Genomic DNA, 15,453 nt, shown 5'->3' with positions numbered 1-15,453 from the left:
CCCTCAACTCCCTTAAAGACCTCCTAGCTCTCACCCCGAATGTATGCTCTCTTGTCATAATCAGTCACACCATGGGAAAAAGATCTTTACTATCTACCCTATCTATCCCCATCATAATTTTGTATACCTCTATCAGGTCATCCCTCAGCCTCTCCACTCCAGGAGAAACAAACCCAGATTATTCAGTCTTTCCTTATAACCATGATGCTTTAATTTAGGCAACATCCTGATAAACCTCCTCTGCACCTTGCCCAATGTATCACATCTTTCCTATAGTGTTGCAACCAGAACTACACATAGTACTCACAGTGTGGCCTAACCAGTGTCTTATAAAGCTGTAACATGATGTGTCACTGGCCATTCACTCTGTTGGTACTGATGTAGCCATATTTTTATTTCAATAGTTAAACTATTTTTAGCCATATTTTTATGTATTTTCCCTGGAGCAGGGGAGGTTAAGAGGGGACATGATTGAGGTGTATAAAATTACGAGGGGTGTAGATAGGGTGGACTGCAAGAATCTTTTCCCTATATCAAACATAGATAAAACTAGAGGACATAGATTTAAGGTAAGGGGTAAGACATTTCGAGGGGATCTGAGAGGCAACTTTTTCATCCAGAGAGTGGTGGAAGCAGAGTCACTGACACTTAAGAAGTGTTTGAACAAGCACTCTTATCACCTTGGTATAGAAGGCTATGGACCAAATGCTGGAAGATGTGATTAATACAGATGGGTGCCCACAAATTGGTATGGACATGGTGGGCCAAATGGCCCATTTCCCTGCTGTATGGCTCTATGATGAATAACTGCTTTTAATACCAGAACCATTCTGTGTCAATTCCCTTTTTACCTCCAATATCATTATCTGTGGTTTAGTCATTCGCTTGATGTGAGAGTACCTGTGGATGTCAGACCAGTTTCCTTGTGATGAATAGTCCAAAGAGAAGGGAAATCAATTCATTCCACTCCAGCCATAGCTGAGGGAGATCTCAATGCATTTACCCAGCATTGATCCACCACATCCTTTGATACCCCTTAACAAGCAAAAAACCATACACCTGAGTCATGAAAATCTCCAGCATTCAAATATCATAAAATAAGATTCCAGTATACATTTATCAACATACAAAAGTGATCATCTGGTTCCAGGTAGAAGAAGAACTGAATTGGGGCAATCCTGGCATGTTTGCTTAACAAAGGGATAGGATCTATGAACACCTGGAGAATAATGGACTGATTAGGGACAGCCAGCATGGATTTGTGAAGGGAAGATCTTGCCTCACAAGCCTGATAGAGTTCTTTGAGGAGGTGACGAGGAAGATTGATGAGGGTAGTGCGGTGGATGTGGTCTATATGGATTTTAGTAAGGCGTTTGATAAGTTACCTCATGGTAGGCTTCTTCAGAAGGTCAGAGGGCAAGGGATCCAGGGAAGCTTGGCTGTGTGGATTAGGAATTGGCTTGCCTGTAGAAAGCAGAGGGTTGTGGTGGAAGGAGTGCCCTCGGATTGGAGGGCAGTGACTAGTGGTGTCCCGCAGGGATCGGTTCTGGGACCTCTACTTTTTGTGATATTTATAGATGACTTAGATGAGGGGGTGGAAGGCTGGGTTAGTAAGTTTGCGGACGACACTAAGATCGGCGGTGTTGTGGATAATATGGAGGGCTGTCGGAACTTACAGAGGGATATTGATAGGATGCAGAGCTGGGCTGACAAGTGGCAGATGGAGTTCAATCCGGAGAAGTGTGTGATGGTACACTTTGGAAGGACAAACACCAGGGCAGAGTACAAGGTAAACGGCAAGGTACTTGGCAGTGTAGAGGAGCAGAGGGATCTGGGGGTTCATATTCACAGTTCACTGAAAGTTGCCTCAGGTGAATAGAGCAGTTAAGAAGCCCTATGGGATGTTAGTTTTCATAAATCGTGGGATTCAGTTTAAGAGCCACAAAGTGATGATGCAGCTTTACAAAACTCTAGTTAGACCACACTTAGAGTACTGTGTTCAGTTTTGGTCGCCGCATTATAGGAAGGATGTGGAGGCGTGGGAGAGAGTGCAGAGGAGATTTACCAGGATGCTGCCTGGATTAGAGCGTATGGAATATGAGGAGAGGCTTAAGGTGCTAGGGCTTTATTCACTGGAAAAGAGGAGGCTGAGAGGAGACATGATAGAGGTATATAAAATATTGAGAGGAATAGATAGAGTAGACAGCCAGCGCCTCCTTCCCAGGGCACCAATGCTCAAGACGAGAGGGCATGGCTTTAAGGTTATGGGTGGGAGGTTCAGGGGAGATGTCAGGGGGAGGTTTTTCACCCAGAGAGTGGTTGGTGCATGGAATGCACTACCTGGGGTGGTGGTGGAGGCAGATACATTGGACAGGTTCAAGAGTTTGTTGGATAGGCACATGGAGGAATGTGAGATAGAGGGATATGCGGGAGGAAAGGGTTAGGTAGTGTGAGGGTGGTTTGATGGACAGCACAACATGGTGGGCCGAAGGGCCTGTTTTGTGCTGTATGGTTCTATGGTTCTAAACTAGAGACTATATGATCCATTGAGAAGAGTAATTGGTAATTTAGTGGTTTTACTATTGGTTTATCTATTGTTTTATATCCCCTGGCCTTCATTTTATATCAGTATAATATTTTAATACCTTAAGTTTTCATGTCAGGATTTTACAATAACAATCAAGTCAAAATAGTCAGTAGAGAATGAGTAAAATCGTGTGCTTCTGGCATTGCTTGTCAGTGAAGTGTGCGTGTTTAACTTGGACATTTAATAACAGGTAATAGGCTGACAGGTAATAGGCTGAAAGGTGGGATTTGCAAAGTTCCTGTGAATATTGTTTATTCAACTTCTAGCAAGCAGCAAAATTGGCCAACAAACCACTGACAGATAAAGTATATATTTCCCATGAATTATAAAACCAGCTTTCAAAATCTATTTGTCATCCTGAAATGATACAGTACTTAGTTTGTTTGCAGTAAAATGTAACCCCTACTTGCTTTTGTATTGAAGAGGACCACTCCATGCAAAGTTCAGCAAAAAGTTTATTTCTAAATTTCTAAGTCCCCTGTGTAAAAACTGAAGAGTTTTCTATAGAGAAGTCTCAAGTTCTAGTGGTTCCAATTATGGCAATCTTCTACTCAGTTAGCTTTCTAAATTGTTGGGTGAAATGGAGAGTAATGGCCACTGAGTCCCTGTGTCCCTGACTTCACCTCTGTGTGAATTAAGTATGTGTGAGTTTCATGAAAGGGCTCTGTAGGGATTCCCACTGGCATGCTGGTGCATTCTGGAAGTTCAAATTATTTCAGCTGGCTGGCCAGATGCTCAATTGGTGCCCAGCAAACCACTTATATCTCAAAGGACTGGAATATTGCGAAAGTTCCTTCAGGAAAAATTTAATAGCTAAGTATATCCGGTACAATGGACAGCATTGAAGTCTGTTGTTTTGGAATGTATTTAACTATGCACCTGTTTGAATGGCTTTGGGTTAACAAGGTCTGCAGCTAAATGTTTTCTACTCTTCCCTGCTATGGTATATTTCTCTGATAACTTGATGGCAGGGAATAAGGAGTATTGAGGTCTCAAATTTTGCTGCCTAAAACCAAAAGAAATCCACTGGGAAGAGAATGAATTATGGGTGCACTGGCATTTGATGATGGCACAACCTGTGACTGCACATATTGAGCAAGCCTCGTTCTGCAGGTGTACAATGAATGCCAGGAGGCTTATTAAAAGTTACTTATTAAACAGTTATTAACTGATGGGTACAGGAGCATCATGGCTAGGTTACTGGATCAGTACCCAGAAGTCTGGAGTCAGGTTCAATTCCGCCATGGACAGCTGGTGAATGCAAATTTAAGTTATTAAATACATCCAATATGAAAAGCTAGTATCAGTTATGTTAACCGTAAAATGGCTGAATTGTCTTGATAACTCATTTCTTCTTCTTGGACAGTCACAAGTTGATCTGTTTCCACTCCAGTTTGGTGTACTTTGAGGTGACTGATGAGGCCAGTGTGGGAACCCCAGACTCTTCCATGGGTTGGCTGGTCAGGTGGATAGTTCGTGAGCTGGTGCATTTCCATGTGCTCCTGATGTTTGGCCTCGAGGTTTTCAACACTATCCTGAATATACTCCTTCCATCTGAGTAGTCATAGGCCAGAGGTTTTCAGGAGTCAGTGGAGATGTTGCACTTCTTCATGGAGACTTGGAGCATTTGCCTGAGTTTTTTTTTTACTCTGTCTACTTGCTAATCTCCTCTATAGAGTGTCACTATAGAGTGTCTGTTTTGGAAGTTAGATGTTGACCGTTTGAGCAACTTGTCCTACTTACTGTAGGTGACTGAGGGTAACTAGAATCTTGATGTTGGGGATGTTTGCCTGGGAGAAGACACAAGTTGATTTGCTAGTCTTTCCTATGAGTTTGAGGATTTTGAGGAAACATCGTTGATGTTGTCTTGTCATTGCCTTGAGGTGCCCATTGTAGCTAGACCAGGTCTCACAACCATATAGGAGAACAGGGATCACCACTGCCTGGTAGACCACAAGTTTTGAACCAGGCCTGAGTTCTCGATTTTCAATACCCTGTCTCTAAATCAACTGAAGGCTGTGCTGGTTCACTTAAGATGGTGGTGGATTTCATCACTGATGTTTGCCTTCGCTAAGAGATGACTCCCGAGATATGGGAAGTGATCCACCTTTCTTATGGTGATGCAATGAGCTGTTATTGTAAGAGGACAGTGTGGGGCAGCAGAGGCAGGTTGGTAGAAGACCCTAATCTTATGGAGGTTGAGTGTAAGGACCATCCTCCTCTATGCTGTGGTGAATGAGTTGCTGAAATCTTGGAGCTTTGTCTCCAGACGTGTGCACACAAGAATTGTCTGGGTCACCATTGTCCTTCAGGGAAGGGAAGATCTGCCAACCTGATTGAGATATGAGTGCAGATTCCAGACTCACCTATGTTGCTGATTCTTAAACTGCTCTCTTCATTCAGCCAGTTTGTTCAAGGGCCATTAGAGATGGATAGTAAGTGCCAGTCTTGCCAGAGACATCCACAAAAATATAAAAGCAGCTGTTCTGCCATAAACCACAGTGCAGTTTAATTACATGTGATGGCTGCCAAATGTCCCTCTTTCCTTCTGTACTCCAGGTATCCATTTCCTTGAGAATTAGTTGCAGGTTAGAACTTGGATGTGAGTTAAGGTATAGATTTTACAGTTACGTGAGTGAGGGAAGGTTTGCTACAGATTCAAGTCACCTGACAAGTCCAGGGTAGTGAAGTAGATGCTGCACATTAAACTGTCAAGTTGTTTAATCTTTAAATAGTTCTATATTTTGAAATGTGTTTATTTATATAGCTGCAACTTAAGAAAGTTCTAAACTGACATGAAAAGATGACGGACTAACCAATTAAAAAAAATAGCACCATAACATGTGGATTTATTTTTGGAACTAGTTTTACAGTTTTAACATAAGGTGATGGTTCCAATCAAAGTATATCCATTAAATGGCTGAAAGGTTAAAATGTCTGTAATAAGATCTAAACTAAGTAATTGCAATTTAAGTGAAGATTATTCTGAAATTTTGTCACTATATAGTATTTGAAGGATATGTCCTTTTTTTCCAGTCGAAATCAACTCTCTACATTGCCATTGTGCATCTGTGCCCTCCCTCTTAAAGTCTTGGTAGTCAGCAACAATAAGTTGGTGTCGCTTCCAGAAGATATTGGACAGTTGAAGTGTTTAATGGAACTGGTATGTATTTCTTTATTGTGAAGTTCATTCAATATTTGGTCTATCTAACTATAATATTCTTTTCAGGTACCCGGTATCTGTAATACTTTATGTACATTTTAATGATGTAGGCCAAAGTGCAATAATTGGCCCACTGAAGATAAGAATAAAATGCCATTGTGAGTAATATGTTCACACTGAGTACAAGCATGGAACATATTGACGCAAATTGTTTCCAATATTTCAAGCACTTGGTGCATCCTGGACAAAATTCCCACTTGGATAAATGCAGGTACTTTTCTGGAATTGCTTGACAGTCATTCAGATCATGTTGCATTGTTTCCTTTCACTGATTGAGAATCCAAAGAGAAGGACCTGAGCTCCAACTCTCTGACATTATTATGGTTCAATGCAAGTGAAAAGAAAGACAAAGCAAAGCAGGAACCAGTGACTAAGTGATACCAGGATTACACTGAAAAGCACGTTGTTGAAGGGAGAGAGCAAGGAAGATGAAAGATGCCCCGTAGTTGTGAGGTCCTAAGAAAGACTGACAGTGGAGGAGATTGGAATGGGTCTTGATTTCAACACATGGTCTAGGAATCAGAGAGAAAAGTTCAAAATGATCAATAATAGATTAATAAAATAAAGTTGGGAAAAAGTACAGTGAGGGGAGAGAGGATGGGAGATAAAACATAAGAGCAAGTTTTTTTTCTGCTCAGTTCAGAATTACAGGGATATTTTAGGCAGTCCTTTACTCCCAGTCTAAGCAGTTTTCAGACCTGAAATTTGTGGAAAGTTTGGAGCCATTGAAAGGGGATACAATTACTTGGAGTGAAAAGGGGAATGGAGGTTCTTGGACGCAGTTTACCAATGGAGGATAGTTAAAAGAATAACATTTATGGCACCTTCCATAATCTCAGAAGATCCCAGTGTCAATTGCAGGTACCTTTTGAACACAAACACCACTGTAACGAAGGAAATTACGACTGTAAACTTTTGCTCTGCAAAGAGCCATGAAGGACCAGCTGATAAAGGATTAGTTCAACTGTTTCAGTATCAGTGATTAAGGGATAGGCATTGGACAGATCCCTTAGTATTGCACTGAGATGTCAGCTTTGATGTGGAGCTCAGATCTCTGATGTAGGGCTTGAACCCACAACCTTCAAACCTGGTTGATTGCATCATTGACCCAAGCCTGACAGATGAGTTTAATTAAAGGTAGGAGAAAACAGTGAAACCAGAAATGTAGATGAAAGAAGAACTACTGCAATAGGCTAGAGCTTTTGGTTAGATTTGCAAAAATGAAGAACTTGCGTACTGGCTACCACCCCAGCAGTGCATTCCAGGCACCCACCACTCTCTGCATAAAAAAGAAACTTGCCCCACTCTCACCATACATGCACGCCTCTGGTATTAGACATTTCAACCCTGGGAAAAGGATACTGGCTGTCATATGCCTCTCATAATCTTATAAACCTCTATCAGGTCTCCCCTCAGCCTCTGCCACTTCAGAGAAAACAACCCAAGTTTGTCCAACCAGTTGATCTATACTTTTTATGCCTTGGTCCATTCTTTTGATGCCTTGGTGATTCAAGTGCTCATTCAGATGCTGCTTAAATATTATCTGATAACCTGCCTCCACCACCTTCTCACACAGTTGTGTTTCAGATTGCACCCACCCTCTGAGTGAAAAAAATTCTTGCTCAGATCCCTTCTAATTCCTCACCTATGCCCTCTGGTCCTTGACACTTCTACCATGAGGAAAAGGTTCTTACTATCCACCCTATCTATGCCACTCATTTTTTTTATATACCTCTTGTCAGGTTCCCCCTCAGTTTCCTCTGCTCCAAGGAAAACAAACCCAGTTTATCCAGTATCTCTCCATTAACTGAAACATTCCATTCCAGGCAACATCCTAGTGAAACCACACACAATACTCCAGCTATGGCCCAAACAATGTTAGGTAACGTTGCACCAAGTATTCCTTGCTCTTATAATCTATGCCATCTTTGGGGATCTTTGGACTTGTACACCAAGGTCCCTTTGTTCCTTTATATGCCCCAGGATATATTTAGGGTATATAATATATCCTTACTTGACCCCCCCACAATGCATCACCTCACACGTATCAGGATTAGATTCCATCTGCCATGCTCTGCCCAACTTACCAGCTGATCAATACCTGATTTGTAGCCTAAGACTGCCCTTCTCACAATGAATAACAACACCACTAATTGTCATGTCATCTGCAAACTTGCCATAAAATGCTTAATCCTATCTGCTAGTTACGTTTCATGGCCCCTCTTTGCCCTCCCAATTGCTTTTGTAAGTGCTCTCCTGTACTCTGTACTTCTGAAGGGCTGTCCCCTTCAGTAGCGCAAGGCTCTTTATAGAATCATGTGGTGATTTTTGGAAGGAACTCTAATAATTGTTTTTGCTTCTTAACATTCAGGACGTGAGTTGCAATGAAATTACAGCCTTGCCACAACAGATGGGACAACTTCAATTGCTCAGAGAGTTGAACGTCAGGAGAAATTATCTGCAGATTTTGCCAGGGGGTGAAGCTGTTTTTGAATTTCTTAATATCTTGTTATTTCCACATGAAACACTGAAATAATTAAAGAAAATACTGAAGCACTTGTTTTTTTTTCTGCAGAGCTAGCAGACCTCCCTCTTGTGAAATTAGATTTTTCCTGTAATAAGATTGTGTCGATACCAATCTGCTACAGAAACATGAAGCATCTACAGATAATAGAAATGGATAATAATCCACTGCAGTCTCCACCTGCACAGGTCAGTCATTTGCTAAAAGATGTCCAGAATGCTATCTTTAAAATTGCCCTTTCAGATGCCTTTGGATAGATTCAATGTAACCTACTGCTGAGACTCTTCATTGATCACATGGAATAAAGACATAACAGGCCAGGAAACATCTGTGGAGAGAGAAACTGTTAACATTTTAGGTGAATGAGCTTTCATCAGAACAGAGAAAACTTACAAATCCAACATTTTTTTTTGCAAGGAAGGGGGAAGGTAGGAAAGAATTAATGAGTCTTTATAATAGGATAGAGATTGAATGACACGGTGGTGGTACTGCTGGCTGAGAAAGGGCTCACTGTAGCTGTACAGGGCCTTCCTGAGATCCCATTGGAGTTTTGTGTGCACTTCTTGCCTCCTTATCTGAGGAAGGATATTCTTGGCACAGAGAGTGTCCACATCCACAGGTTCCCCTGTATCTACCCAGCTCGTTACAATATACCCTTCAAGACCCCTTTCCTCCTTCCTTTTTACTATTCAGGGACCCAAACTTGTCTTCCAGGTGAAGCAGTGATTCACTTATACTTCTGATTTATCGTGTACATTCAGTGCTCACAATGCGGTCTCCACATTGGAGAAACCAGTGACAGAACTCCATTCAATCAGCATGGGTAATTCTGTGCTTCCATTGACTGTTCCACTTAGAGCAACATTCATTCAGCAAGGGGAACCCCATGCTTCCAGTTGACTATCTCTTCTCCAATTTCAGATACCCAGCTTTTTCAGTTTTTATCAGAAATGGCCAGTTCTGATGAATCATCATTAATCTGAAATGTAAACTCAGTTTCTCTCTCCACAAATGCTGCCTGACCTGCTGAATGTTTACATAATTTTCTGTCCTCATATCAGATTTCCAATAACTGCAGTATTTTGCTTTTTTACTCTATATCTGCAGTTCCAGCATGTTGTTTTATTGAACCTTTTTTCATCTGTCTTGATTTGTCTCCTCTTTAAGTTTCCCCCACACAGATTATCTGTGTTTAACAAGTCTTCACTGCCCTCTCAACTGGCATCCACAACAGATGTGACATTCAGTCTCTTGGTCTCCACCTTATCAGATATTCTATTAGATCTTTCCACACCTTCCCTATCCCCACACCCCTTCTCTGCAACTTAAAACATGTTTCTAGGCTTTTTCAATTTTGAAGAAAGGTCATCGAGCCAAAAAGTTCACTCTTGTTTCCCTGTTGCCTGATTTGATGAATATTTCCAGCATTGCTGTTTTTCTTAGATTTCTAGTATTTCACTTTTTGAATCCAGTGCTAACATGGATTGTTAGAAGTGGCTCATTGTCATTTCCTCTGGCAGAATTTGGTTTCAGCTTCTTCAATCCTGTATTTAGTGATTCAATTCTACCTGTGATTTTTCAATATCTTATTTTCCTAATGCTGTTTTCATGAATCTTGGGCTTGGGCTTGACTAGCATCTAAGCCTGCACCACATCTCATCCACGCTGTCCTTTTTGTCAATCTACACTAATCCCATTTGCCTGAATAAGGTCTGTATCTTTTTATGCCTTGCCTATTTAATTGCCTCTTAAACATAGTAATTGTGTCTGATTTCACACCTCGTCTGGCAGTGAGTTCCATATATCAAATACTCTGTGTAAAAAAAAACTTACCTATCAGATCCCCTTTAAAGCTCTTTCCTCTCACCTTAAACCGATGTTCTCTTGTTTTTGATACCTCTGCCATGAGAAATGTATTTTGACTATCTACCCTATCTAAGGTGAATGAAGCTGAATGAAGCTTTCTAAGCCTCTTGCATGCTTCTATCAGGTCACCCCTCAGCCTCATTCACTCCAGGAAAACAAGCCCAACCTGTCCAATCTCTCCCCATAAAAGTCCTCCAATCAAAGCAACATCCTGGTGAATATCCTCTGCACTCTCTCCAGGGCAATCATATCCTTCCTTTAGGCAACCAGAACTCCACACAGTAACCCTGCGTGCACATGTGTATATTGGAGCATGAATAGATAAGAATCAGTAATCTGCATGGACCAATTCTGTTGAAGTAGGGAATTCCAGGTTGCTGTACCATGAGCAATAGTACTCAGGGTTGTCCCACAGAGTGAGGCAATATACGTTCATCATTGAAATGTTCATGATTAGTATTGTGATTGCACGTTTGTATCGCTGCATTTGATTCATTGTTTGGTTTGGTCTGTGCTGATGGCCATTTTGGAGAAGTGAATTATGTTTTAGGATGCTTTTCATTGACAATGATATCTGGTAACTATCAACTTTTCCAGCAGATATTGAGCTCAGCCTCGGGCTCGAGTTGGAAGGTTGTGTTTCATTGAGTTATACAGCACAGAAACCAGCCCTTCAGCCCACCATGTCCATGCTAACCATCAAGTACCCATCTACACTAATCCCATTTCTCAGCACTTAGTCCGTGGCCTTCTATGTGATGGAAATGTTCATTCATATACTTTTTAAATGTTGTGGCAATGCATTCCAGATTGGAATTGCCCTCTTGGTGAAAAAAGTTTTGCTTGAATCCTCTCTAACCCTCTCACTCATCACCTCAAACCTTTGCTGCTGGTTCCAGATGTCTCTGTTATAGGGAAAAGTGCCTCACTATACACTTTATCTGTGACCCTCATAATTTTGTACACCTCTATTAAGTCCCACCTCCTCTCCAAGGAAAGCAAACCCAGTGTATCTAGTCTCTCATAACTGAAATGTTCCGTTCCAGGCAACATGCTGGTAAATTTCCTCTGCACCCTCTCTCGTGCAGTCATGTCCTTCTTTCAGTGTAGTGACTAGAACTGTACACAATATTCTAGTATGGCTTAACCAAAGTTTTATAAAGTTGCACCATGATTTCCATGCTTTTCTATGCTATGCCTTAGCTAATGGAGGTCAATATCTCATCACCTTATCCACCAGTCCTTCCACCTTTTGGGATCTATGAACTTGTACACCAAGGTCACTCTGTTCAACAATACTCCCTGCAACCCCACCATTCATGGTGCATGTCCTACCCTTGTTAGATCATGTCACACTTACCAGGATTAAGTTCCATCTGCTATTGTTCTGCCCAATTTACCAGCAGACCAGTATTGTTTTTAAACCAAGATTATCAACAAAACCACCAATTTTCATGTCATCTGCAAACTTATTAATCATACCTCTAGCATTAATGTATGTGATAAACAGTAGGGGACCCAGCACCAATCTCTGTGTTATCCCACAAGTCACAGGCATCCAATCACAAAAGCAAACCTCCGTCATTATCCTTTGTCTTATCAAACCAAAATTGGATCCTATTTGCCACCTTGCCTTGAATCCAATGGACATGAACCTTTTGGACCAGCCTTCCATGTTGGACCTTGTAAAAGTCCTTACTAAAATCCACATAAACTACATCAACTACACTGCCCTCATCAATATGTTTTATTACCTTATCCATCAAACTACTTGAACAGGATCTCCCACCAACAAATCCATGATGACTATCCCTCATTAATCCTCGTCTTTCTAAGTGTAGATTAATCACAGATGTTGCCTGACCTGCTGAGCTCCTCTAGCAGTTCATTTTTGCTCCAGATTTTTGCATCTGCAGTCTCTTGTGTCTCCTCTGTAATCTTGTTCTTCAGAATTTTGTCCCAGGAATTTGACATTAGATACACTGGCCTATAACCACCACTGACATTAGATACACTGGCACCCCTCCTGCTTCTCTTGAATAAAGATACCACATTTGCTGTCCTCCAGCCATCTGGCACCTCTCCTCAATATTATAAACCTCTTGAATGGACCTCTTGTATGATAAGATGGACTCTTGACCTCACAATTTACCTCATCATGCCCTTGCACTTTATTGTCTACCTGCACTGCACTTTCTCTGTCACTAACACTATATTCTGCATTCTGTTATTTGCTTTTCCCTTGTACTACCTCAATGTACTGATCTGGTGAAATGATCTGTATGGATGGTATGCAAAACACAACTTTTCACTGAATTGCTGAACATGTGACAGTAATAAACCGATTACCTACGTCCACTGAAGATTTAAAAATCTCGGTCAGGACTCCAGCGATCTACTCCCTTGCCGCCTACAGCAGCCTGGGATACATCTCTTCAGGCCCTGGTGACGTATCCTATTTTATGTCCACTAAGACATCTTATACCTCCTTTTTAATGTTATCATGCTCTAGAATATCCCTGTCCCCTTTCTGAACTCTGCAACTACAATCTATTTCTGATTAGTGAATATAGATGAATATAGATGAGAAGTATTCGTTTAGTACCTTGCCCATGTCCTCTGGCTCCACGCACAGATTGCCCCTTGGGTCCCTAAAGGGATCTCTTCTTTCACAGGTTACCCTATTGCGCTTAATATACTTACAAAATGCCTTGGGATTTTCCTTAATCTTCTCTGCCACTGATATTTTGTGGCCCCTCTTTTCCCTCCTAATTTATCTTTTTAAGTATTTCTTACACATTTTGTACTTTGAAGGGCCTTGCCTGTTTTTAGCTCTCTATACCTGCCATATGCTTCCCTTTTTTCTCTTCATGAATCCCTCAATATCCCTTGACATCCAGGGTTCCCTTTACTTACCTTCTTTACCTTTCAACCTTGCAGGAGCACATCAGCTGTGAACTCTCACTATTTTACTTCTAAAAGGCTTCTGCTGATTTGCCCTCAGGTAGAAGCTCCCAGTCGACTTTTGCCATGTCCTATCTGATAAGATTGAAATTGGCCTTCCTCCAGTTCAGGACCTTAATTTCTTAACACTGTCCCTTTCCAGCTATCTTGAAACTTAGGGAATTACAGTCATTCTCCCCAAAATGCTCACCCACAGACATTTCTTGCTTAGCTAAATTCCCTAATATTAGGTCCAGTAGGACTATCTACAAAAAGTTCTCTATGATGTACTTTAAAAAAAATTTGCCCTTTATAGGCCTTTCGCACTATAAAGCGATCCCAGTTGAAAATGAAGTCAAAGTTGAAATCACCTATTGCTATAACCCTAATATAACCCTTCCTGCTGACTGTTAGAAAGTTTGTAGTACACCTCCAGTAAAGTCTTCACCCTTTTTTTATTTCTCAGTTTTTCCTCTATGGCCTCATTTGATGAGCCTGGGATATCCTCCATTATTACAATGATGGTCTCCTTAATCAACGTTGCAATGCCCCCTCTTGTACTTCCTCCACTATCACACCTGAAGCTTTTATACACTAGAACACTGAGTTGCCTGCCAGTCATGTCCTTTCAACCATGTCTCTGCTACTGTTCATTTCGATTATGCTCCACACTATCATACCTCAAGTTTCAGCTCTTCTAAGAGTTTGCTTAGTTAAGGTTCTATGAGGCTGTGGAACCGACCAAGTTAAATTTCATAATTAAATCAAGTGCCCTATGTAGCCGCTTTATCTGGGAGCTTAATGGTGACTGTGCGACAAGTTGAGCAGAACTGATGTGCAGAAAAGTTGAGCTGCCTGAGGCATCAAGATTATTGTGATCATTATGTAAAACACACACCAGCCATTGCTGACACCACAGTGGAATTTAACCCTTGAATTGGCTGAACTAAAATTCGGATGGATAGCAAGGAATTAAAAGAGGACACTCCTTTGAATCCTACAATCCTAGAATTCTATGCTGGATGTGGTGGCCACTCAAGTTCATCTAATTTTGCCAGCTTTCCTATTCTTAACCTGGAAGTATGGGAGCAAATCCTGGGGGCATCATAATCCTTCGGTGCTCTTTGGATAGGAAAGGGTACCAGACTAGAAAGTGGTGAATGTTACTTCCTTGTTCAAGAAAAGGGAGTTAAGGATTAGCCCAATAACTGGAGGCCTGTCAGTTTACTCTCAGTGGTGGGAAAGCTTTTGAAACATGGATCCGAGACAGGATTTATAATTATCTGGAGGAAAATGGATTAAGATCCTATTGTTACGGACAAATTGTGTTTAACTAGTTTGATATAATTTTTGATGTGAAAATGGATAGAGTTGATGAGGCTAATGTGCATGGGCTTCCAGAAGGCTTTTGTTAAGGGGCTGCATAACAGGTTTATCAACAAAATTGAAGGACCTGCATAAACAGGACATTGATAATATGGATACAAAGTTGAATAAGTAAGAAGCAATAGAGGGCCATGATAAAAAGTTGTTTCTGGGGCTGTAAATAGTGCTGTTCCCCAGGAGCAGGCGTTAGGGATGCTGCTTTTATTGATCTATATTATTGATGTGATCTTAGCGATGCAAGCTTCAATTTCTAAATTTGTGGATGACACAAAACTGGGCAGCATTGTGAACTGTGAAGAGGTTAGTGATAGATTGCAGGAGGATATAGACAGGCTGGTAAAATGGGCAGGTGCATGGCAGATGAAGTTTAATTTGGAGAAGTGATACATTTGGTCGGAAGAATGAGGAGAAGCAGTATGGAATAAAGGACACTGTTCTTATAGGGGAATGGGAGCAGACGGACCTGGGTTGTGGTAGGGTGCACAAGTTATTGAAAGTGGAAAAACAGGTTGAGAAAGGGGTTAATAAGGTCTACACATTTCTGGGCTTTATCAATGGAGGCGTAGAGTATAAAAGCAGGGAAGTCACACTGAACCTTTATTAACACTGGTTGAGCCTCAGCTGGAGTATTGTGTTCAGTTCTGTTCACCTCATTATAGGAAGGATGTGGAGGCATGAGGGAGGGTCCAGAGCAGATTTATGAGAATGGTCCCTAGGATTAGGAATTCGGATAGGTTGAAGAGAGTGGGATTATTTTCTTTCAAGAAGAGAAGACAGAAGGGAGATGTGATGGACATATATGAAATGATATCTGGACAGAGGGGATAGTGGTAGGCTGTATTCCTTGGTGGAGGGGTAGCTGACCAGAGGTACATAATTAAGGGGAAGAGAATTAAGAGCAACATGAGGAAAATCTTTTATACG

At 41.3% G+C, this 15,453-nt stretch overlaps 1 protein-coding gene across 6 annotated transcripts in view; it reads left to right on the top strand.

Moving 5' to 3' along the window:
• The window catches only part of lrch1 (leucine-rich repeats and calponin homology (CH) domain containing 1), a 216,625-nt gene that overhangs the window by 100,523 nt on the left and 100,649 nt on the right, over positions 1–15,453 (top strand). For all 6 annotated transcript variants that reach the window (XR_007956127.1, XR_007956128.1, XR_007956126.1 and 3 more), the window contains exons 3-5: positions 5,624–5,750; positions 8,182–8,287; positions 8,386–8,522. Coding sequence is in view for 3 of the 6 variants with exons in the window: in XM_052013271.1 (XP_051869231.1) it covers positions 5,624–5,750; positions 8,182–8,287; positions 8,386–8,522 (370 nt within the window). In the remaining 3 variants the exon portion in view is untranslated. The remainder of the gene's footprint in view (positions 1–5,623; positions 5,751–8,181; positions 8,288–8,385; positions 8,523–15,453) is intronic.

Source organism: Pristis pectinata, chromosome 4, assembly GCF_009764475.1.
Source record: "Pristis pectinata isolate sPriPec2 chromosome 4, sPriPec2.1.pri, whole genome shotgun sequence".
Taxonomy (NCBI): domain Eukaryota; kingdom Metazoa; phylum Chordata; class Chondrichthyes; order Rhinopristiformes; family Pristidae; genus Pristis; species Pristis pectinata.
The sequence above is the reverse complement of the archived record's forward strand: the minus strand, read 5'-3'. Positions and strand labels throughout refer to the sequence as shown.